Here is a 24065-nt window from a genome sequence, read left to right as displayed (position 1 = left end):
GAACTTGCCAAAAAAGGTGAGACAATACTTCAATGATCCTGCTTCAAGGAAGAGACTGTCAGACATTCTTCAAGAAACAAGAGAAAGTGACAGACAAATTTTACCAAAATATTAAAGATAGTACTTCAGATTCCTGCATCACTGAGAAACCTACCAGACACTGTCTGTCTATAAGTTGAAAATGGATACCCCAACATTTCTTATGAACTTTTGGTGACTGTCAAGGCAGCCAATGTCTCTGGAATTTCTAGAGTTTAGTCATTTAATTACAATCAATTTCCTTTTTAATTACATAATACTGTATCTTTCTGGGATCTTTGATTTAGTTGAAGAGTAGATAGTTGTAATTATTTTTTCCATATTTGGGAAAAATAATAAATTAGATATGAAACTTTAGACTCATTAAAAATAAGATTTGTGGTAGAATATTTTATTTAATTTTGTCAAATACACAGAGACTACATCTTGTAACTGCAATCCTTGCTTAATAACTGTTTTGGCATATGTGATTTTACAATAATGAAGTTAAAACCTTCCTTTTTGATTAGATACAAAAGGGATAATCATGTGGAATGTCTTGCTGTATGCTATGTATGTGTTTTATATAGAGGCTGAAAAAGAAGGGGACTGTTGTTCTCAGGGACAGCAAGACATGAGGAATAATGTTAACAGAATTTATGAAGGTTGAGAAAGGTGTTCCTGAGAACAGTCCCCTTCTTTTCCAACTTCTATACTTCTATGCTGTAGTCCCTTCATTGGATATTTGAAGTTTGAATTTGAAAGCCTCACATAGACTCATATATTTAAATAATGAAGTCTCACTTGGAGAAAATTTTTGGGAAAGATTAGGAAGTGTGATCTTGGAGGAGAAAGTGTGTCATTTTGAAAAGTTAGATTATACTAAAGACTCATGCTATTTCGGGGACTTCTTCCTGTTTGCAGATTGAACTTGGGATCCTCAGTTGATCCTTCAGCCACCAGGCCTTGACTCATTCATAATCCACTCTAATAGTATGAGGCTGTAAGCATAATAAATGTGTTAATTTTATGTTGCCTTCATAATAGTGTATTTTCATAGCAATAGAAAAAATAACCAAGATAAATATCCTTAGTGTTTTTCATGGTATGGTAAAGATTTCTGTGGATCAAAGAGAAATGAACTTGCTCAGCCAGGGATGAGATTTTACCTTAAAGACCCTATGTACCTATGGCAGATTCATATAACAATGACAAATTGTGTGGTTTTGATTTTCTAGGAAGGTAGATGTCACTTCTCATAAATTTTTCTTGACAGGATCTATTTATACAAATTTCTATTATGAACCAAGATGAAAGTCATGGAATAATAAACTGAATGAACTAGAAACACAGCTGGGTGTCATTTGAACATGAGTGCACCACCTCAAGGATAAGAGAGGAAATTCCAATTATGCTAGGATTATTTTAATCTAATGTTCGTGGTGTCATCTTTCTTTTGGTTTTCCCTCAAACATTCATGCTGCTATAATAAAAAATGATATGACATCTGCCTAACATATGAAAATACTCAGAAATGTCCATCTTCTTTCTTCTCATGAAATTTTAATGACTAATGTAGGGTACTTTGTGTCCCCATAGTTGTCAGTTTATACTTTGTTCATGGGAGACTGTGCCTCATATGATAAAATAACACAAAAAGAACATATAATGTATTCAGCAAAAGTACTTCAGAAAGTACATGTGGAGAATTCCAGAGAATGTGTTAAAAAAATGCAGGTCAAACACCTGAGAAGAGTGCTTAATCTAATTATGTCTGCATAAATTCCTGGGATGAACCTGTATTCTGTATCTTTTGCACCCCCTGGTGGCCCTGAGTGGCCTAACAGTGAGGTTTATGTCTGAGTTAACACTCAAGTCCCATCACTGTGTATTTAGCACAGTAATAAGTGGCTGTGTCCTCAGATCTCACACTGCTCATTTGCAGGTACAGAGTGTTCTTGGCATTGTCTCTGGAGATGGTGAATCGATCCTTCACAGATGGTGCATATCTTATAGTACTGCTGTCTTTATTAATATCTCCAACCCACTCCAGCCCCTTCCCTGGAGCTTGGCGAACCCAGTGCATCCAGTAGTCACTGAAAGTGAATCCAGAGGCTACACAGGATAGTCTAAGGGATCCGCCAGGCTTCACCAGGCCTCCCCCAGATTCCACAAGCTTCACCTCTGACTGGACACCTGCAAACACAGAGAATGTTGTTAGTAAATTTCCACAGAGACTCTTTTTATATATCTTGTTCATGTTCACTAACACATTCAGTATCTCTTCTTCATAAATTACCTTTTATAAAAGCAAGAAGAAAAACCCAAATCAGCACCAAATCCATTGTCTGTTTTGTTTTCCGTGCTGATCAGTGAATGGGAAGACCTGGGCATCTAGGACTGATTCCTTTGTCTGAGCACAGAGTCAGGGTTTATCTGGTTTCATGAGAAGAGATGGGCATTATTTGCATACCTTCCTGCTCTATAAGTTCTGTTGTTGGAGCTAAGAGATAGTGTGTTCTAATATGTTTGTAAATGTTCTGGGGAAGTCTAGCAGGAAAGACTCTAGGATTCTGTTTACAGAAGGGGATTTTAGTGTGTAAATTTATAATAAAATATGTAAATTTAATATAAGGATAAATGAAAAATATCATCTACCATGAGCAAGTAGGACTCATTCCAGAGATGAAGTAAATTTTTACATATGTAAAATTACAAATGTAATCCATAACACAATCAGACTAAAAGACAAAATCCACATGACCATATCATAGGACTGAAAAATGAGTTTAACAAAATTTAACGCCTTTTGTTATAAATGTTGTGAGACTCTAGGGACACAAGGAATATATTCACCATAATAAATGCAATACACTGGAAGCTCTCAACAAATGCCAACTGAAATTTAAAGAATTTGTAAGCATTTCCACCAAAATCAGGAAAAAGTCAAGTTTATCCACTCTCTATATATCAATTCAAAATAGTACTTGAAGTCTTATCTAGAACATTAAGATAATTAAGGAGATAAAGTGGACAAAATTAGGAAGGGAAGAACTCAAAGAATCTATCCTTGTAGATTATATAATTGAATATATCAGTGACCATAAAATGCCCTCTGAAAACTCTTACAACTAATAAATACTTTCAGTAAATATCAGGACATTTTATAAATGCACAAAGATCAGTGACCTTCCTACATACAAATGACGATAAAATTGAGATAGACCTTGAAAAGGAAACAGTACATTCACAAGAGCCTCAAAAATATCTTGTTGTAACTCTAACCAAGTAAAATATTTGTACAAGAAAAACTTTAAAATATTGAAGAAAAAATTGAAAAAAGCGAATACAGATGGAAAGATCTCCCCCACAAAATGAATTAGTAGGATTGATATAGCTAAAATTCTCATTCCATAAATAGCAATCTACAGATTCAATACAAGCTTCAGCAAAATTCCACCACAAATATTCATTATCGAAAGGACAATGTTCAGATTCAAATGAAAACAATAAGAACAAGAATTCAAGAAGTTAAAATAATCCTAATTTATCCAAGAACTGTTGAAGGTATTACTATCCCTGACATCAAATCATACTATAGAGCTGTAGTAATAAAAATAACACGGTCTTGGCATGAACCTGGATACAAAATGGAAAATATTTTTAACAACTTCTCATCTATTATGAGGATAATTCCTTGAATATCTAAAGAACCCACAAAAACAAGGTATCAAGAACACAAAAAAATCAATTAAAAATGGGATAGATTCAAAGTGAGATGTCTCAAAAAGGTTGAGAAGGATGAAAAGAAATATTCAAAATTTACCACCATGAATGAAAGGCAAGTCAAAAGTACTCTGAGACTTAAATATACACTAATTCAGACTGTCCTAGGTCAATAAAACAAATGACAGCTCATTATTTGGTTACATAGAGTAAGGATCACTTATATGTGAGAATAAAAATTTGTATAGTCAATATAGAAATCATAGTAGAGATTCCTCAGGAGTGCAAGGAGATCTACCTCAAGTTTCAGTTTATTCTATATCTAGAAGATTTTGCAACCTAAGATGAAGACACTTGCTCAAACCTATTTATTTCTGCCTAGATGTCCTAGTGGATGGATGGATTAAAAAATATGGTTCATTAACATAATGGAATATTAGTCAGATGTTTAAATTTTAGAGTCATGAAATTTGAAGACAGAGGACTCAATCTAGAAAAAAAGTCATACTGAGTGAGGTAACCCATACCCCAAAATACAAACATGGTATACATTCACTTACATGAGGATGTTTGCTCTTGAGGTTTAGATAAATATGTCTTATTCCACATAACCACACATGTTAGGTTTAAATTATGGGACTAGGCAGTCAGGTTAACTCTATCCAGGAAGCTGAAATTCAATGCAGAGTTATGGGCTGGGATGTTGTGCAATGGAATAGGATCAAAGTGTAAGAGGGTTAGAAGAGGGAAGAACAGAGGTTTTATGGAGAGGGAAATGTAAAACTAAAGGACAATTGGAGGTTCATATGGAAAACAATGAAATAGAAGCTGCCTAAATTGCATATGTATATGAAGGCACTCCAAACAGATTTACATATGACAGAGAAGATGAAGATGTAGCTTGATATCTCTCATAATCAAATGAGGCCTCCAAGTCTAGGAATAGGTTTTATCTAATTGAATTATTGGCCAAGCAAGTCCCATGCAACACCCAAACAACCCAGTCTACTGCTAAATATATTACTTGATGTCCACATAGGTACGGTAATATTGACAAAGGCAATAGTTCTACAAATCATTGAAAATAGATAACTTGAGCTGTTGCCTACCTAGAGTCTTCAATCCTAGTGATTAGTATTCAGAGGAACTGGAAGGTATTATGCATGCTACAAAAGTAGAAAGATAAATTCCAAACCAGCTATTACTGTAGCATATACCTGCATGAAGTAGGTGTTATCATAATACTGGCACAAAACCCCAGGGAATAATCAACCAATGTGTGATTGCCTTTAAGGATCACCCTATGAGATGAAGAACATCTATGACACTGTTCTTATGGCCAAGAACAAGAGAAGAGATAGATCAGCGACCTATGGCAAAGTCAAATACTAGTATTATTCTAAAATAACATAGCAAAAATTTATTCCTAATGATATTCTACAATATTTATAGATCAGTAGTTAACTCAGCCATCATCAGACATATTTCCTGCTTCATAAGATAACTATAAGTATAGAAACCCATTGCCAGACAATGTGAAAAGAGTGAGACACAATGCAAAAGTCAATCCTAAATGGGAACTCTGTAGAACAGGTAACAGAGAGAATGTGAGAGTTTAAAGAGGAGTAAGAGAACACTAGGGAATCTGGGCACTAATTGTGCTTGCCTTTTAATCCAAGCATTTGGGAGCCAGCAGTAGGCAGGTTTCTGTGAGATGGAGATCATCCTGATCTATAGAGCATGTTTTAGGAGTGTTCCAGGACAGCCAAGAATACACTGAGAAAACATGTCTCAAAAGAGAGAGAACACCAAGAAAACAAGGACTGCTAAAAAATATTAATAGAATTAAGCAATTAATGAAACAAATGGAAAGAGAATGGGAGCAGTGTCTTAACAGCTACACATCATACAAGGGGTAAGATCCAATTACCTGGCATTGCATAAATTAAATGTCAGAAAAATATAAGTGCCAAGTAGCACACAGATAGATGACATAAAAAGACATACAATCATCAATAAATATTTTTAAAAGTGTTCAATATTCATAGACATCATGCTAATTCAAATTAAAACCACTTTGAAATACAAACTTTCCCAAGTAGAAGTGGCTGCTATCAAAAGTCCTACAAATTTTTGAGATCCGGAGAGAGAGCAGTCTTCATATACAGTGGTGGTGGAAAAATTAGTTCAACCATTGTAGAAATCTGATTGGAGATTTTTCATAAAACTAAAACTAGAACTAACATGATTCACATATCTCTGTATTGGAAAAATATTCAGAGTATTTCATATATTTTTTTTTTTGGTTTTTCGAGACAGGGTTTCTCTGCAGCTTTTTTAGAGCCTGTCCTGGAACTAGCTCTTGTAGACCAGGCTGGCCTCGAACTCACAGAGATCCGCCTGCCTCTGCCTCCCGAGTGCTGGGATTAAAGGCGTGTGCCACCACCGCCCAGCTTTGAGTATCTCATATATTATGTACTTATTACAACCCTAGGTTTGTTGCTGTTTTGTTTACTTCAGCAAAATATTAAAAATTAACCAAGATATTCATAAACACACCAGAAAATAATGTGTATGAGTTACATATAATAGGAAATATTGTTAATCTCCAATAAATAATGAAATTACAATGCTTGTAGGAAATGGATGGTTAGAGAGTGTAAAATATTGGGGAGTGGTAGTTAAGTATGAAAAGGGAACTGGAATTTGTATTTAAAACATAAAAAACTAACAAACCAAAAAGCAAAAGATATAAAAGAGTAACTAAGGTCACATAAACCCAATTACACCTTATACAAAGAACCTAGACACAGCCAGACTCTCACACACTCACACAAACACACATACACACACATTTATAAATATTTTTATATTTATAAATTATAAATATAATTTATAAATAAATATTTATAATTATTTATAAAATAAATGTATCTGTGTTGCAGTTTACTGTGAAGCTCTGGCCTCTGGTGTCCTATTTTGGCCTACAATCAACAGGAAAAGGACCCTCTACAACCACTCAATCTGGAATGAGAATGGGCACTCTAGTTTCTTCATTCTAACTAGGCACTTTCTTGCTTGTTAAGGGAGAGGAGCCTCAGATTTCTATTTGAAAACTTTGTATATGGCAAATTTGTATATGACTAGGTAGTGAACAAACCTGGATATACAATCTGATATACAAAGATCCATGATGACTTCAACCAGTCCCTGTCCTTGGCTGTTTTCCATGGCTTCGTGCTGGTTGTTTTTTCTCTCAAACCCACAAATTGAGCTAGGTCCTCTCTTATGCATTTCATAGTCCCACTGATTTATTTTATGTAACTGTGCAAATGTGATCTAGGACTTCCATTCCTCATGTGTCTGTCATATTGTGTGCTCAGAATCAGTGACTTTTTCTTTCCAGTGGTGAGTACCTCTGCACACTGGGATTTCTTCATCATTCCTTCCCTGCATAATACTCCCAAATAAGTGTATTCTTCAACTCATAGGATCATTTGCATTCCCATGTCAATGTCTAGCATTCTTTGATGAAGCAGACACAAAATACATTTTAATTTAAAATGATAAAATATGTGTTCTCCCTTTATATAGATCAGGTAATAAGAGTTATAAATTTGTAAAATTTGTAAAATTTTTAATTATTTATTTACATTAATATATAATTTAAATATATTTTGTAATAAAATGTACAAGGATAGTTTATAAAGAAGAATAGTTATATATCTGGTGAGATGGATCAGTGGTTATACACATGTCTTGAGATCCAAAAGATCAGGGTTTGATTTCTATCCCCAACCTCATGGATTTACCACCAATTATAATTCTGGCTCCAATGGGAAGCAAAACCTTTTACCTCCTGGGGTATCTAAAATCATGTTCACACACCCTCACAAAGACAATTACACAATTAGAAGAATAAAAGTTTGAAAACAAAGAATATATTAATAATAAATCAAATTAAATAAAAAATATCACACTAAAGCAATGATATCTGGGTTTATTTTTAGTATTATATGAACTGACAATAAATCTGTGTTCAAATATAAAGAAATTCCATTTTGGATAATTTGAAATCTCATAAAAACCATAGCTTATATGAATCTGATTTCTGTTATTTTATTATCCAGTCTTAGCAAGACTGAACATCCATACAGGAATCTGACTCTACCTACTTCCATATTTGATAATTTTAACGATATTAAAAGAACAGCAATACATTGAGAGATACAAACACAGCTTCTAGAATCATCAGAAACAGAGTCATGAAAAACTGGTTTGGAGGACAAATATTAGAGATGTCTTTCATCTGACTTAAAGTTGTTTAAAATCATTTTCTTTATCTTGATGTGTATGCAAATCTGTGCTAATAATGAGGACTAAGGATAGACAATTACCACAGGGTACAAAGCAAAAACAGTGGGGCCATGACAGATTATAGAAATGAGGAAAATAGTGCTGTGCACACAGACTGGACTTTGTACCATCAATGTTCTTGTAGCACAAATACTATCTGTCAAAGGTAGTTAATAAATTCCAGTTTCAAGGTACTGCAGTTTATTCAGCACATTGGGCAGGGAGAGAAAGCCTGGGCTTACTGGAAGTTCTTTTCAGGCTTCTATGCACTGAACTCAAGGAACACACTTGAAACCATGGAAATTTGGCATAGCCTGATGTTATACTGTCTCTGCAATATGATGTTCCCAACCTGATGGCCATAGCATTATGATGGCTCCCTATACTCTTTGTCAGGGATAAACTCATGCCTAAAAGGCATTCACTGACAGATGATTTAAATACTTTTTGATATTAATTGATTTATGGTCTGAATGGATACAGATGTTTCACAATCAGTGACATAGCTTAAAATCTTTGTGCTAGTTGTGTCTCTTCATATCTCACACAGAACAAGACACAGGATATTTTTATTCTGATATCCTCTTGCTTCTAACTATCACACTGTAGCTTAATTCAGAACTACATGCATATTTCCTCATGGGAGTGTACAAATATTTTCACTGTACCCTTTATATGTATATTAGTTTCAATTCAAATCATTGTTTGTCATTTAATTCTAACTCTTCATCATGCTAAAGTTTTGGGTGGAATCACATGAGTAACCACTTAACTGAGCAGAATCCTGTCAATGATAAAATTTACACTGCTGGTCTCTCTTCTTTCTAACATTATTCTAGAATCAAAGAAAGCCATGCATCTCTTGTTCTCACCTCATGTTCCAGGTTCTTCTTCTCTTTTCCCTACCTACCTCTATGGACTTATTTGTCCTTCAGTTTCATGGAAATGGAAATTCACTTTTCACTTTTAATCTCCCACAGATTCACCCAAATTGTGGAATTTAAATCAATGGATTCATGCTAATTGCTGAAAGCACATCATGGCATTTTATAATAGCACATATGTTCAGTATTCAACAGTTGATGGTTTCTAGAGTACAATATCATAGATTATAAGGATATGACAATTTGTTTAAAATTTATTGTAGCAATTCTAAATTTTTGTATTTTATGGCTTACCAAAATGAGGAAAATTAATGGACCAAGTGTTAATTCTTTGTTTTGGGTATTGACCCTCTTTCTATAAATCCACTTAATATTCCCTTTCAATTTTTGTATATGTAGGTGTGTGTGTGTGTGTGTGTGCAGTGTTTTCACCTGTTGTGAGTATGTACAATTGTGTATACAAGTGATTGTTCTTGTGTGTAAACACACCTATAGAGGCTAGAGGTAGATCATTGGTTTGGTGCCTTTCATCTCCAATAATAACCCTTCTTTAGATTAGAGTTTATAAATCAATATGAATTTCATCAATCGGGCATTACTGGCATTCAAAATGCTTCTATAATGCACATATTTGTCCCCAGTGTTGGAACTATAAATATCTACTGCTATTCTTAGCTTATTATTTTTATATTAGGGATCCAAATTTAGAGTGTCTTGCTCATAGAGCTATGTTACCAAATGAGCTATTTTTCCAACCTCAATTTTCTTCTGCTTTGTTATTTTGTATTGAAGCCAGGACCTAAAATATACTAAGTTAGACATGTGTAACTGAACTATATTACCTGCCAATTCTTATCACTCCTGTTGGTCATGAAATCATTTGTGCTGTGACTTTCCTATGGCCATGAGGAAATCTTATTAGAAATAGAGCTAGAATAGTTCAAAATGCTAAGTTTTATTCAATAAAATATACACACTATAATGTAACCGGAGGCAAGATACTTCCATATGATAATTTAATTTCTTTGGATAGACCCACAAGAAATGATATTTATAGGTCATAAAGCAATTCTATATTAATTTTGTTAGAAATTCCATTCATTATTTGCCTGTTTCTCTGAAGGGTCATGAACAATGTCTATGATCTCAGATAGTATGTCAATATTAATCCAAAGAATTGCATTCAAGTCCTGTTTTTTGGATCATCACTTTATTGGACTCTGGTGCAGGCATTTGAGTGACCTGAAAAGACCTAGATTACAAATATGGCCCTTCCCATCATGTAAAAGTATCTGAGCATTGTGCACATGTAGTCCCTTAATTAACTTCTTAACAAATATGGATATTATCATCTTTTAAACACATGGAGGGGGAATATATAGGTGTAATGTAGAGGACAGTTTAATGGACTTTAGTGCACCTCAACATCAGTGAATTCATTCATCATAATTACATGTTGATAAAAGTCATGGCACTTATTACCTAAATGTATGTTCCTGTGAAACTATCTCATATTCTAGAAAAAAGAAAAACACCATCTTTCTGCAATTCTTTCAAGCATAAAAGCAATGTTCTAAGAATTTAGTGTGATATTGATTCATCAAGAAAAAGGTAAGTGAGAATCTTCAGAGGATGGCATACTTGGCTAAATAACCCTATCCTATCAGTACTGAAAATCAATGCTATGGAATTTGGATAAACCAAGAGAGGTCCTAATAACTACAACCCAAAGCTCAAAGCGGTATTGGGCTTCCCTTTGGAGGATTTTCTCAAATCCAAATTTAGAGTAGCTTTTACTGTGGAAAATACACAAACAATGGTAGTTATTAAACATGTTCCATTTTTAACAAACTCCAGGTATTCTCTTATCAATAACATGTACCATCCTTTCTTAAAGTATGACAGCACGCCATGGGAAATGGAAGTAAATAATTCATGCAAGGAATAATGAGGCTAGCAGAAGTCCTGTGTACCACAGAGGACATGTGAGTGATAAATGGATATATTGAAACATCCTGGGACAGGACAGATTGCTATAAGGCAGAATGATATACTAATTCAATCCATGAGTAATATAAGGTATCAAGTGAACATTTGGTCACAAATGATACACTGTAGACAGTACCAGCCATCCAACATTAATAGAAAATTTTACCAAAGAGGATGAAAAAGTAGCCCTATTCAACATTAATATTTTATGTATTAAACTTTATTGTAATATCCATTTAAGAATGACCACATACCCTGTTTGTCTTAAAGAGTCTTGGTTATCTCACTTAGGATTTTTTATTATAGTTCTATCGATTTGCCTTTAATTTTAAGAATTTCATTTGTATTTTTACTGCTGAGGAGTACTACGTTGTGTAAATGTATGTTTTCCTTATACATTCTTTTGTTGAGGGGTATCTAGTTGTTTCCATATTCTGTCTATTACAGAATGCTCCTATGAACATATTTGAGTAAATGTCCTTGTGGTCTGATCAGTTTGCTTGTATCCAAGAGATGCAGGGACGATTCAACATACATATATAATAAAAACTTATAACAAAAACCATACCATATTATTATAAACTGAGAAAAGCTAGAAGTAATTCTAATTTATAATTAAATTCAAGTGAACCAAGATAGCATAAGCGATCATTAGTAAACAGAACGTTGGAGGGAATATTATATCATTTTTCACATCATAATTTTCTATGTTAATAAAAGTAAACTTGTATGGGCACAAAAATTGATGTAGATAAAACAGCAAGCAAACTGGAAAATACAAACATGAATGTCTGTTAACTATAATCACATAATTCTTGTCAGAGATTTCAAAATTACACATTATAAAAAGATATTGTCTTCAAAAATGGTACTTGAGTAACAGTACAGATAGAGAATAAAAGAAATTAGACTCACAGAAAATAGATAAGAGAAATAAATATTAAAGTTGAAATATTGAGCTGTTGGAAAGAACAGAGACAATACTCAACAAATTGTAATTGTAGGAAATTACAATCTTATGGACACAACTACATGCCAAGGAGTTAAGGAGAAAAACTTGACCAATGGAACATCATAAAACTAAATTGCTCCTCCTAAAATAAAATCACATAACTAATTGAATAAAGGGAAATCCCACAAAGTAAGAGAAAAAACTTGGCAGTTATATACTATCATATAGAATATAAACAAATTAAAACACTATGAATTAAAAATATTGATCCATTACAAAGAAGGTTATTCTCTTACCAGATATTTGAAGAAAAAGGAAAAATCATGCAGAAAAAAGTCTCAAAAAAGTAAGTTATCTTATTAGTACATCACATTTTCAAGAGGATAAAATTTCATAAATTTTCTCTAACAATTTTTCTACTATTTTCTACAGACATATAATTTAAATGGTTTTTATGTAGCTCTAGTCCAGGTAAAATTAAAGATAGCTTTGAAGTTGGAATGTGGCTCTCTTCTTCCCTAAACAAAACATGCATATTAAAGTAAAATCCAAAGTGTCTGTCTCATGTCAGAAAAGCATATGGGAAAGAAGAAAAACAGATACTTAAGCATTATTATGTTGTCAATAACCTCATAATACTTTGCCTTATATTTATTCTTTACAACTTTTCTTAAGGTATAATTTTTGTAATTGAAACATATTAAGCTTTTTAACAAGATATTAATTGTTATATAGAGTAATAACTAATTTTAGAAAAAAGTCTTCATTATGCTTCTTGGGATTGGGTCTTTATTGCTTTTCAGCCATGAACCATAAGCTGATCTAACAGTGACCTATGAATATACAAAAGGAGGATAGGGTCCCACAACTGTGATTATTTCCAGGACTGTGGTAACATCACCAAGATGAAAAACACCACCTAAAGATCATTTTTGAATTATAAACTTGCTCTGAACAGTTTTGAAGTGGGTAGGTGTGATGATTCAGCCTAACAGACTACTCTAGCCAGGACTTGAGACAAGCAGTGCACTTTCCATTATACAAACTAGACAAAATATAGTACAGCTACCTCTATCAGGGCTTGATAATTAATTAAGATTTTTCTTTTCAGGATTCCCTAAAGATACCATTGAGCCTAGACACCAGGAAGAAAATTTAAGAATATGATGTCATCTATGTTCATAGAAGCATTATTTGAAATAACAAGAACATGGAAACAACCTGGATGCCCCTCAACTGAAGAATAAAGAAAATGTGGTCAGTTTATACAATGGAGTACTACTCAGTGGTAAAACACAATGACATCTTGAAATTTGCATGCAAATTGATGGAACTAGAAAAAAATTATGAGTGAGGCTACCCAGACCCAGAAAGATGAACATGGTATGTACTCACTCATAAGTGTATACTAGCTGTAAAGTAAAGAATGGCAAGCCTATAATCTATGACCCTAAAGAAGCTAGGTAACAAGGTTAACCCTAAGAAAAAGCATATATAGATCCACCTGGAAATCTGGACTAGACAAGATCTCCTGAAAAAATGGAAGCATGGAGTGGGGGGATACAGGAGGGTCATAAGTGAAGAGGAGGGAAGAAGTGGAGGGATGAGGAGAACTTGAGTTAAAGGAATAGTTGAGATGGAGAAAGGACAGAGATGGAGATCAAGGAAAGAGATATTTTAATTGAGCATACCATTGTGGTGTTAGCAAGAAACATCGAACTACAGAAATTCCAAAGAATCCACAATGATGACTTCAGTTAATACCCTAAACAATAAAGGAAAGAGTGCCAGAACTGGTCTTGCCCTATAGTTAAATTGATGAATATAGTAAATGTCACAATAAAAGCTTCATCCAGCAACTGATGGAAACAAAGTCAGAGACATGCAGCAGAGTGCTGGCTTAGATCCCAAAGTCCAGTTGAAGATGGGGGCAATGATAACATGAGCGAAGAGGTCAAGACCACAATGGGGACATCCACTGCAACAGTTTACCTGAAGTTATGGATGCTCACCAACTTTAGTCAGACAGGCAAGGAACCAGCATAGGACCATCAGGATGTGTGTGACAGTTGCATGGCTTGGGCAGATTGGGGGGCCACTGGAAGTGGCACCAGAATTTATCCCCACTTCTTTTACTGGATTTTTGAGAACCTATTCTTTTTGAAAGGATACCTAACTAAGCGTAGATATAGAATGAAAAGCCTTGGATCTTCTTCAAAGCAATGTGTCTTACCCCCTCTCAATAGTAAATGGGGACATGGTGGGGGATAAGTGGAGGAAATGGGGGGAGGGGAGGGAGTAGGAACTAGGATTGTTATGTAAAATGAAAAATAATCATTAGGTTTTTTAAATAAATAAAAGAATATGATACCCATACTCTCAAAAGGTGAAGTGGCTGCTTTATGGTGGTTTAATGGGTTATGGATATTTGTTATTTTTAAGGGGGTTGGTTTTAAGTTGTTATTGTTCACACTCATGAAGAAAGTTGAACAAAGGAGATGAGATTTAGAATTCTTGTTTTGTTTTTTTCCAAAAAGGATATTGACATGACAGAGTAGAAGGGTAAATTATTGAATCTACACTTAAAAGTAAAAAGGAAGGATTAGGTATGGTAAGATAAATGGGTAGATTACTGAATCTACTTTGAAAAAGCAACTACTAGTTTAATTGTTTAACATTGAATTTGACTTTTGTATATTATCTACAAATTTTGATATTGATGTAACTTTGAGATTAATTTTGTTAGAACATGCTGTACATACATTTCTACTATTTTTCAAGATATACCTATACAAATATACCTATACAACACATTTAAGAATGTATAGTAATTGTTTGAGATAATAAGGAAATATTGGTTAGTAGTTAATCACCTATTATAATAGAATTTGTAGTCAAATTAGGTAGGTTTTGGAAGTCAAGTATAGATAAATTTGAGATAGAGAGGTCATGTTCCTATACTTCAGATCTTACAGAATATAGTATTAAAGATGTTTTAATAATATAGGTTTTTGTTTATGACAGTTAGATATATCTGTTACTAGTATCAAAAATCTACATCCAAGAAGATGATTGACTTTGAATAAGCTTCACACAGATATTATTTGATTTATGACAAATATAATTCACTGGGCAAGAATTTGCTCTTTCCTTCACTGTAGACAGTATGATGGTCTAATTGGACAAGGAAGACACAAAATATGTGACTGACAAACACTGTCAAGATGAGGGACAGACCTTGAGTATATCATGCTTCACAGAAAAGTCTTTTGGACATGTTAGGAATTTGGGTTGAAGCAGGATTTCCCAATGAGGCAGGGTTATCTTGAGTGACTTAGTCTGCCAGTCAGCTTTTTTTTGTTATTTCTAACATTTTCTTGGAAGTCCCTTGTTCACACATTTTACTTACTCAGTTAATATTATGTCTTTTTGCGTTTCTGATATGTTTGAAGATTAGATAGTTATATTTATAGTTTTCTTTATTTATGAGGCTCAGAAAAATTCACTAAAGAAATGTAAAGTATGTAAGGTTGAAAGATATTAAAAGATAGTTTTAGAAGGTAAAGGCATGCTATTATATAAAACAAATTATTTATACGTCTTTGGCCTCACCAACATAGGATAGATAATAGAGTATTTTCTCTGAATTTGTCAAATGCAAATGGATTAGACATTGTTGATGTATTTATTACCTGCATATATTTTATATAGTTATTGTAATTATTACATATAATTTTCTTATTTTAGGTGTAGCCTTCTTTCCATTTTATTTATTTATTTTTTAAAATTTTTTATTTCTTTAATTAAAAATTTCCATCTCCTCCCCTCCTCCTCCTCCTTCCATCTCCTCCCTTAAACACATACCCCCACTCTCTCCCTCTCCAGACCAAAGAGCCATCAGGGTTCCCTTCACTATGTTAGGTTCAAGGACCTCCTAACTACCCCCAGGTCCAGGAAGGTGAGCAACCAGACTGACAAGGCTCACACAGAGCCCATCCATGCCATAGAGACCAAGCCCATCACCATTGTCCTTGGTTTCTCAGTCATCCTCCACCATAAGCCACATTCAAAGAATCCAGTTTGGTTGCATGTTCCATCAGTCCTATTCCAGCTGGGCTTGGTGATCTCCCGTTAGTTCTGTTCCAATGTCTCAGTGGGTGAACAGCACCCTTCACAAACCTGACTTTCTTTCTCATGTTCTCCCTCCTTCTGCTCCTCATCAGGACCTTGGGAGCTCAGTCTGGTGCTCCAGTATAGGGCTCTGTCTCTATCTCCATCCATCGCTAGGTGAAGGTTCTATGGTGATATGCAAGATATTCATCAGTATGGCTATAGGATCTGGCCTTTTCCGGTTCCCTCTCCTCAGCTGCCCAAGGAACTGGCTGTGAGCATCCCCATGGATACCTGGGAACCCCTCTAGAATCAAGTCTCTTTACAAACCTAAGATGGACCCTTAATTAGGATATATGCTTCCCTGCTTCCATATCCACCCTTCCGATGTCCCAACCATCCCATTCCCCCAAGCTCTCCCCATCATCCACATCACTCTTTTCTCTCCCCATCTTCCCTTGCCTCCATCCCACCCCACCCACAAGTTCCCAATTTTTGCCTGGCAATCTTGTCTACTTCCAATATTTAGGAGGATAACTATATGTTTTTCTTTGGGTTCACCTTCTTATTATCTTCTCAAGGATCACGAATTATAGGCTCGATGTCCTTTAATTTTGGCTAGAAACCGATTATGAGTGAGTACATCCCATGTTCATCTTTTTGGGTCTGGTTTACCTCACTTAGGATAGTGTTTTTTATTTCCATCCATTTCCCTGCAAAATTCAAGATGTCATTATTTTTTTTTATCGCTGAGTAGTATTCTAATATGTATATATTCCACAGTTTCTTTATACATTCTTCCACTGAAGGACATCTAGGTTGTTTCCAGGTTCTGGCTATTACAAATAATGCTGCTATGAACATAGTTGAGCAGATGCTTTTGTAGTATGATTGGGCATCTCTTAGGTAAATTCTCAAAAGTGGAATTGCTGGGTCCTGGTGTAGGTTGATCCTGAATTTCCTGAGAAATCGCCACACTGCTTTCCAAAGTGGTTGCACATCCTACCAGCAATGGATGAGTGTACCCCTTACCACACAAACTCTCCAGCAAAAGTTATCATTGGTGTTTTTGATTTTAGCCAATCTGACAGGTGTAAGATGGTATCTCAAAGTTGTTTTGATTTGCATTTCCCTGATCGCTAAGGAGGTTGAGCATGACCTTAAGTGACTTTTGGCCATCTGGATTTCTTCTGTTGAGAATTCTCTGTTCAGTTCATAGCCCCATTTTTAAATGGGTTAATTAGCATTTTAAAGTCTAGTCTCTTGAGTTGCCTATATATTTTAGAGATCAGACCTTTGTCAGTTGCAGGGTTGGTGAAGATATTTTCCCAGTCAGTAGGCTGCCTTTTGTCTTAGTGATAGTGTCCTTTGCTTAACCGAAGCTGCTCAGCTTCAGGAGGTCCCATTTATTCAATGTTGCCCTTAATGTCTGTTCTGCTGGGGTTATACGTAGGAAGCAGTCTCCTGTGCCCAAATGTTGTAGAGTACTTCCCACTTTCTCCTCTATCAGGCTCAGTGTGTTCAGATTAATATTTAGGTCTTTAATCCATTTGGACTTGAGTTTTGTGCATGGTGATAGATATGGATCTACTTTCATTCTTCTACAGGTTGACATCCAGTTATGCCAGCACCATTTGTTGAAGATGCCCTCTTTCTTCCATTGTGTACTTTTGGCTCCTTTATCAAAAATCAGGTGTTCATCGGTTTGTGGGTTAAGATCCAGGTCTTCTATATGATTCCTTTGGTCGACTTCTCTGTTTTTATGCCAATACCAAGCTGTTTTCAATACTGTAGCTCTGTAATAGAGTTTGAAATCAGGGATGGCAATGCCTCCAGAAGTTCCTTTATTGTATAGGATTGTTTTGGCTATCCTGGCTTTCTTGTTTTTCCATATAAAGTTGATTATTTTCCTCTGATGATCTGTGAAGAATTTTGATGGGACCTTGATGGGGATTGCATTGAATCTGTAGATTGCTTTTGGTAGAATTGCCATTTTTACTATGTTGATCCTCCCAATCCATGAGCAAGGGAAATCCTTCCATTTTCTGGTATCCTCTTCAATTTCTTTCTTCAAAGACTTAAAGTTCTTGTCAAATAAATCCTTCACTTCCTTGGTTAGAGTTACCCCAAGATATTTTATGCTATTTGTGGCTATCATGAGAGGTGATACTTCTCTGATTTCCCTCTCTGCTTCCTTATCCTTTGTGTATAGGAAGGCAACTGATATTTTGGAGTTGATATTGTATCCTGCCACATTACAGTTTATCAGCTGTAGAAGTTCTCTGGTGGAGTTTTTGGGGTCGCTTATGTACACTATCATATCATCTGCAAATAGCGAAAGTTTAACTTCTTCCTTTCCAATTCAAATCCCCTTGATCCCCTTATGTTGTCTTATTGCTATTGCTAGAACTTCAAACACTATATTGAAGAGATAAGGAGAGAGTGGACAGCCTTGTCGTGTTCCTGAATTTAGTGGGATGGCCTTGACATTTTATTTGTAATTAAAAAAATTAAACTTGCTTTAAGATAGGCGTACATTGCTAAAACATTAAAAGACAAGGATAGAATCACAACTTTAATCCCAGGACACAAGAGACAGGCAGACAAATAAATCTCTTTGTGGTCAAGGCTACCCAGGACTAGACAAGATTGAGCCCAAAACTATCCAGGTGGTGGTGGCTTATGCCTTTAATCTCAATGTTTAGAAGTCATACACATTTAATCTCAGCAGTGAGGAGGTGGATACAGGAGTGATATGACTGAGCGGAGAGAATAATATAAAAGTGAAGAGACAGAAACTCAATGGAGTGTGGAGTCTGAGTATTTATGAAAACAGGAGCTTACTTTTTCAGTCTGAAGATTTGGTGGAAGTAAAACATCTCTCCACTAGTTCACAGCTTTGCTTTTCTGATTCAGCTTGAACCCCAATATCTGCCTCAGGATTTACACTTTTCATGTTAGATTCATATTGTATGATCTTTCTCTCTGTGTGTCATCTCTGTTTTTCCCTCAAAAGTCATTATTCAATATGAAAATTCATTCCAAATAGAAAAGATAGTTATTCAATATGCACATTCATTCAAAAGAGAAAAGATAGTTATCAGAAAAAAATGATCACAGCTGTACAAAAGACTCTCCTGGTTGATCACAATTATAGCCAATTTTATCATGAAGTTGAGTCATTTCATGTTCACTTCTTGTCAACTTGGCAATAAACTCCTTGGTTTCATCCTCATATATTTTACCCATGTTCTTTAAAGGATCTTACATTTTGCAATTCAAAATTCTCTTATTTCATTACTTAGATACCTCAATTTTTTAAGTTATTTTCATATGTGTGCATGTTCATTTCTTTTTATATGTGCACATGAATCAAGGTAGTTGTGTAGGAAAGAATAGGTTGTCAGATCACACAGAACAGTAGTTAGATATACTTATGAACTGTCATTTTGGGTGCTGCAATCAAATCAGATCCTCATCAAGAAATTGCATTTACCAATTGATTACTGTCTCCAGCATCTAGAATAATGCAAATATTAACTGCATTAACATTTTTGTGAATACCAAAGATAAAATGCTAAGAGTAATTAACAAATTTGAATTCAATTTAAATAAATAATTAAGTAAATAAGAAAAGGATACATTGCCACAGAGTAAACATTCCCTTCAAAATTATCAATCTATAACAAAAAATATTTGTTCTACATCAGTATCTATGTGCCTTAGGTAATCATCATGCCACATGTGAACTTTAATGGCATTTTCTTATCATTTATGTTATTTTCTTTCCTGTGCATAGATCAGGAAATATACAGATTAATTAATTGGGTATAGCCAGTATTCCCTTTTTATTATTCTACTGGCTGCAGACCTGCAGCCCACAAATGTGTGCCATCTATATTAAATGTGAATCTTCCCTCCTTTATTACACCTGTGAGGAAACACTCTCACATCCATTGAGTAAGAGACTTATGTGATCTCAAATTAATCAAGCTAACTAGGAATACTAAACCTCAAAACTTCAGCTTTGTTACAATAGCATATACTACTTTCAGTTTTGAAGAAAAGCAATGGAAAACTGATTTGTACAAAGTCACAGAAAACATTAAAATAAACAAAAGCTATTTTCATCAGTAGGCATAGTTGTGAATCTGTTTATCCATAGAAAAAATCATATAAAATAATCTAATATTAATGATCACAAACTCAAATCTTGTGAATGACTGAGGCATATCAAAGAGGATTATAATATTTGTAGACATGGATAGATTCCAGAATTATAGATGATATTTTGGGAAATAATTTTATTGAGAGACCAAGGTAAAGGAACAAAGAATTTTATATTCTTTACTTTGCTAATGATATTTTTTCCTGTACAGAAACTTGCTTTCAGAAATTATCTGTTATGAATACTTCCTGGACCTGGGGGGAGTTGGGAGGACCTTGGTCTTAGCATAGAGTAGGGAACCCCTGATGGCTCCTTGGCCTTGAGAGGGAGGGAGGGGAGGTATGGGTGGAGGGGAGGGGAGGGAAGGGGAAGAAAGACAGGAGGGAAGGGGGAAGAGGAGGGGAGGGAAGGGGGAGGAGGAGGGGAGGAGATGGAAATTTTTAAATATAAAAAAATAAACCATGAAAAAAAAGTATAATACAACATCTAAAAAAAAAAAAAAGAACAGTAGAACAGTGGTTGAATAAATACTGAACACAGAAAAAAAAAAGAATATACAAAACCTTGGGAAATGTTCTTAATTAAATTTTATTAAAATATAACTATATCCTTTTCCATCTGACTGAACTAAAAGCACACCTGGGTCTCATTTGAACTTTCTTCTCATGAAATTTCAAAAACTTATGTAGGGTAATTTGAGTCCCCGTGGTTTTCAGTTTACACTTTGTTCATGGGAGACCCTGCCTCCTATGATAAAATAGCACAAGAAGTATATATATTGTGTTGAGGAAATTGGATCCCTTCAGAACTTATATGTGGAGAAAATTCCAGAGAAAGTGTAAAAAAATGCAGGCAAACACCTGAGAGGAGTACTTAACCGAATGATGACTCCATAAATTCCTGGGATGAACCTGTATTCTGTATCTTTTGCACCCCCCGGTGGCCCTGAGTGGCCTAACAGTGAGGTTTATGTCTGAATTAACACTGAAGTTCCATCACTGTGTCATTGGCACAGTAATAAGTGGCTGTGTCCTCAGATCTCACACTGTTCATTTGCAGGTACAGAGTGTTCTTGGCATTTTCTCTGGAGATGGTGAATCGATCCTTCACAGATGGTGCATATCTTATACTACTGCTGTCTGTATTAATACCTCCAACCCACTCCAGCCCCTTCCCGGGAGCTTGGTGAACCCAGTGCATCCAGTAGTCACTGAAAGTGAATCCAGAGGCTACACAGGATAGTCTGAGGGATCCCCCAGGTTTCACCAGGCCTCCTCCAGACTCCACAATCTTCACCTCAGACTGGACACCTGCAAACACAATGTTGTTAGTAAATTGCTACAGAAGCTCTATCTTTTATATGTCTTGTTCATGTTCACTAACACACTCATTATCTCTTCATCATAAATTACCTTTTAAACAAGCAACAAGGAAAATCCAAATCAGCACCAAATACATTGTGTGTTTTATTTTCCGTGCTGATTACTGAATGGAAAGACTTGGGCATAAAAGACTGATTCTTTTGTCTGAGATTCAGGGCCAATGTTTATCTGGTTTTCATGAGAAGAGATGGGCCTTATTTGCATGCCTTCCTGCTATATAACTCCTGTTGTTGGAGCTAAGAGATAGGGTGTTCGAATATGTTTGTAAATGTTGTGGGAAAGTCTAGCAGTAAAGATAATGTTATAAAAATATTTGTATCGTATTAAGCTATTTTTGACACACATTAAGTACCATCTATTTCATTTAGTAATCACTAACAAAATATGCATTTTAGGAATAATTTCTGCCCAATTATTCATTTCCTATATTATATATGGCAGTAGGCATTGCTTTGATACATGCTCTGCAGATCTTTTCTTATGTTGTGTTGACTTCAACACTGATGCACTAGGCACCACCCAATTCAGCAACAACCCTAAGTTGTAAGTGTAGTTGTCTCTGGAGTTTGGAAACTCTATTTTTGTGTTGCGATCATGTGACATGACTGAATTAAATTGTTCAGTAAGGAACCTGCAGAGACTTTGTCGATTTTCATTTATACCAGGGAGTATGAAAAACTTGTGTTAGTTTTTATTTTATGCTTTTTTTCAGAATATCTACCTATCTGTTCATTAGAAACAGGGACTGATGGATAAGATGAACTTCAGTGTACAACTAATCATTTGAACTCTACATATCCTACACATTTGCCTTCACAGGCCTCCCAGGATGACAGTGTCACTCGTAACACCCCTCCCTTTGACATTTCTTATTCAGTCTGTTTCATGCCCTTTTCCAGATAGCTACCTCTGCATATATTATGTGAATTAAAAATCATCTGTGTTTTTGAGGAAGTTCATTGGGCCCACTCTGACACCATGAGGCAACAGTAGAGAACAATGGAGAATGTAGTTGAACTCAGATCACTGTTCAACAGAGAAAATGTGACATCTGTGATATTAGCTGATTACTCTTCAGACACTTTTACAATATGATTCTCAGGGTGTGAATTGCAGCCTAGTGAGGAGAAGGACATTTGTTATCAACTATATAACCTGGTAAGTTTCTCATGGTCAAGTTTCTTACCCAGAAACAATAGGAACCAACAGTGTCTTAAATAAGCATAGTTTTCCAATGACTTGACTAGAAATGTGTTTTCTTGACATTTGTTTCCCAAGACTTTTACTTCTTACAAGTATATAAGTCAGCATTTCTCATCAATACCTATTGTGCTGATGCATAGATCTACACCTCACAAAATCTGAGTTGCTATCACAGTGCTTCACTCTCATCTTAGTGCTGAATATCTCAAATGTAGGAACATGGTCTCTTCCAGCATGTTCTCTACCACCATGTAAGTGAAAGGTGGATTCCTGTTCTATCACTTCTTATGTCTAAGATACCAAGACACACTGAAAATTTTATAACCTGGATCTTCATTGACTACTGAATTAAATAAATATAATGATGGTGACTTATCTTAACCATCAATTTGAAACAACTAGATGTAAGTAATTTACATTGAAGAAATCCTTCTATTTGACTGACCTACAGCCTTTTTCGTATGCATTTTCTTAAATGATAATTAATGTAAATGTATCCAACCATCATGATAGATGCTATCCCTGGATATTTAGGTAGGGCCTAATTAAGGAAATAAGCATTATTCACTTTTTGTCTTCACTCGATCATCATCTTTATAATCCTGTATTGGTTTTGTTCAATGTTGGACTATGATCTGTAAGATGACTTTTTCTTCTCCTAATTGCTTTTGATCATGGTGGTTATTACAACAATAGGACCAAACTTGGAAAATTACCGAATACAATAATGTTTTCTACAAGTATTCTTTGTAGACCATAGGAAAGAAAAGGATGATTCTGACACTGAAAAATGCCCCATCTTCTGACTAATGTTTTGATAAATTAACAGCACAATCAAGAGTAATCTAAGAGGAAAGAATTTCAATTGTGAAACTTCTGTAAATATCTTACTGTAGGCAAGATTATGATTAAATTTATTCCTTAATGATTGAGCTGAAAAAAACTATCCGATTGTGCATAGAACTTCCTACCACATATTGTCCAGGGGTTTCTAAGTAATCAGGCTGAACAAGCCCTGGGAAACAAGCCAGTAGGCAACACTCCTGTATTGCTTTTGGTTTAGCTCTGACCTTGATTTTCTGCCTTGATTTCATTCAGGGGTGGACTAAAATGTGAAAGCTAGAATTTGAAATAAAAAATATTGTTCTTTTCAATTTGGTATTACTCATCATATTTTCCCATAGCAATAAAAATGTAAATGTACCCCTCAATTTGAGTATCTGCAACTGATAATCAGATCTCACTTGTACTGGGTGAGTACCAATGTCTATGCAGTT

At 35.0% G+C, this 24065-nt stretch overlaps 2 gene segments (V, D, J or C); both read right to left on the bottom strand.

Moving 5' to 3' along the window:
- Positions 1-1882: 1882 nt before the first annotated feature.
- LOC119819816 lies at positions 1883-2423 on the bottom strand. The segment is given in 2 exon segments: positions 1883-2214; positions 2318-2423. Coding segments are annotated over 2 exon segments (378 nt in total).
- Positions 2424-21181: 18758 nt separating this feature from the next.
- LOC119819815 lies at positions 21182-21672 on the bottom strand. The segment is given in 2 exon segments: positions 21182-21513; positions 21616-21672. Coding segments are annotated over 2 exon segments (378 nt in total).
- Positions 21673-24065: the final 2393 nt, after the last annotated feature.

Source organism: Arvicola amphibius, chromosome 7 (genome assembly GCF_903992535.2).
Source record: "Arvicola amphibius chromosome 7, mArvAmp1.2, whole genome shotgun sequence".
Taxonomy (NCBI): Eukaryota; Metazoa; Chordata; class Mammalia; order Rodentia; family Cricetidae; genus Arvicola; species Arvicola amphibius.
Note: the sequence above shows the minus strand (reverse complement) of the source record. Positions and strands in the feature narration are given on the sequence as shown.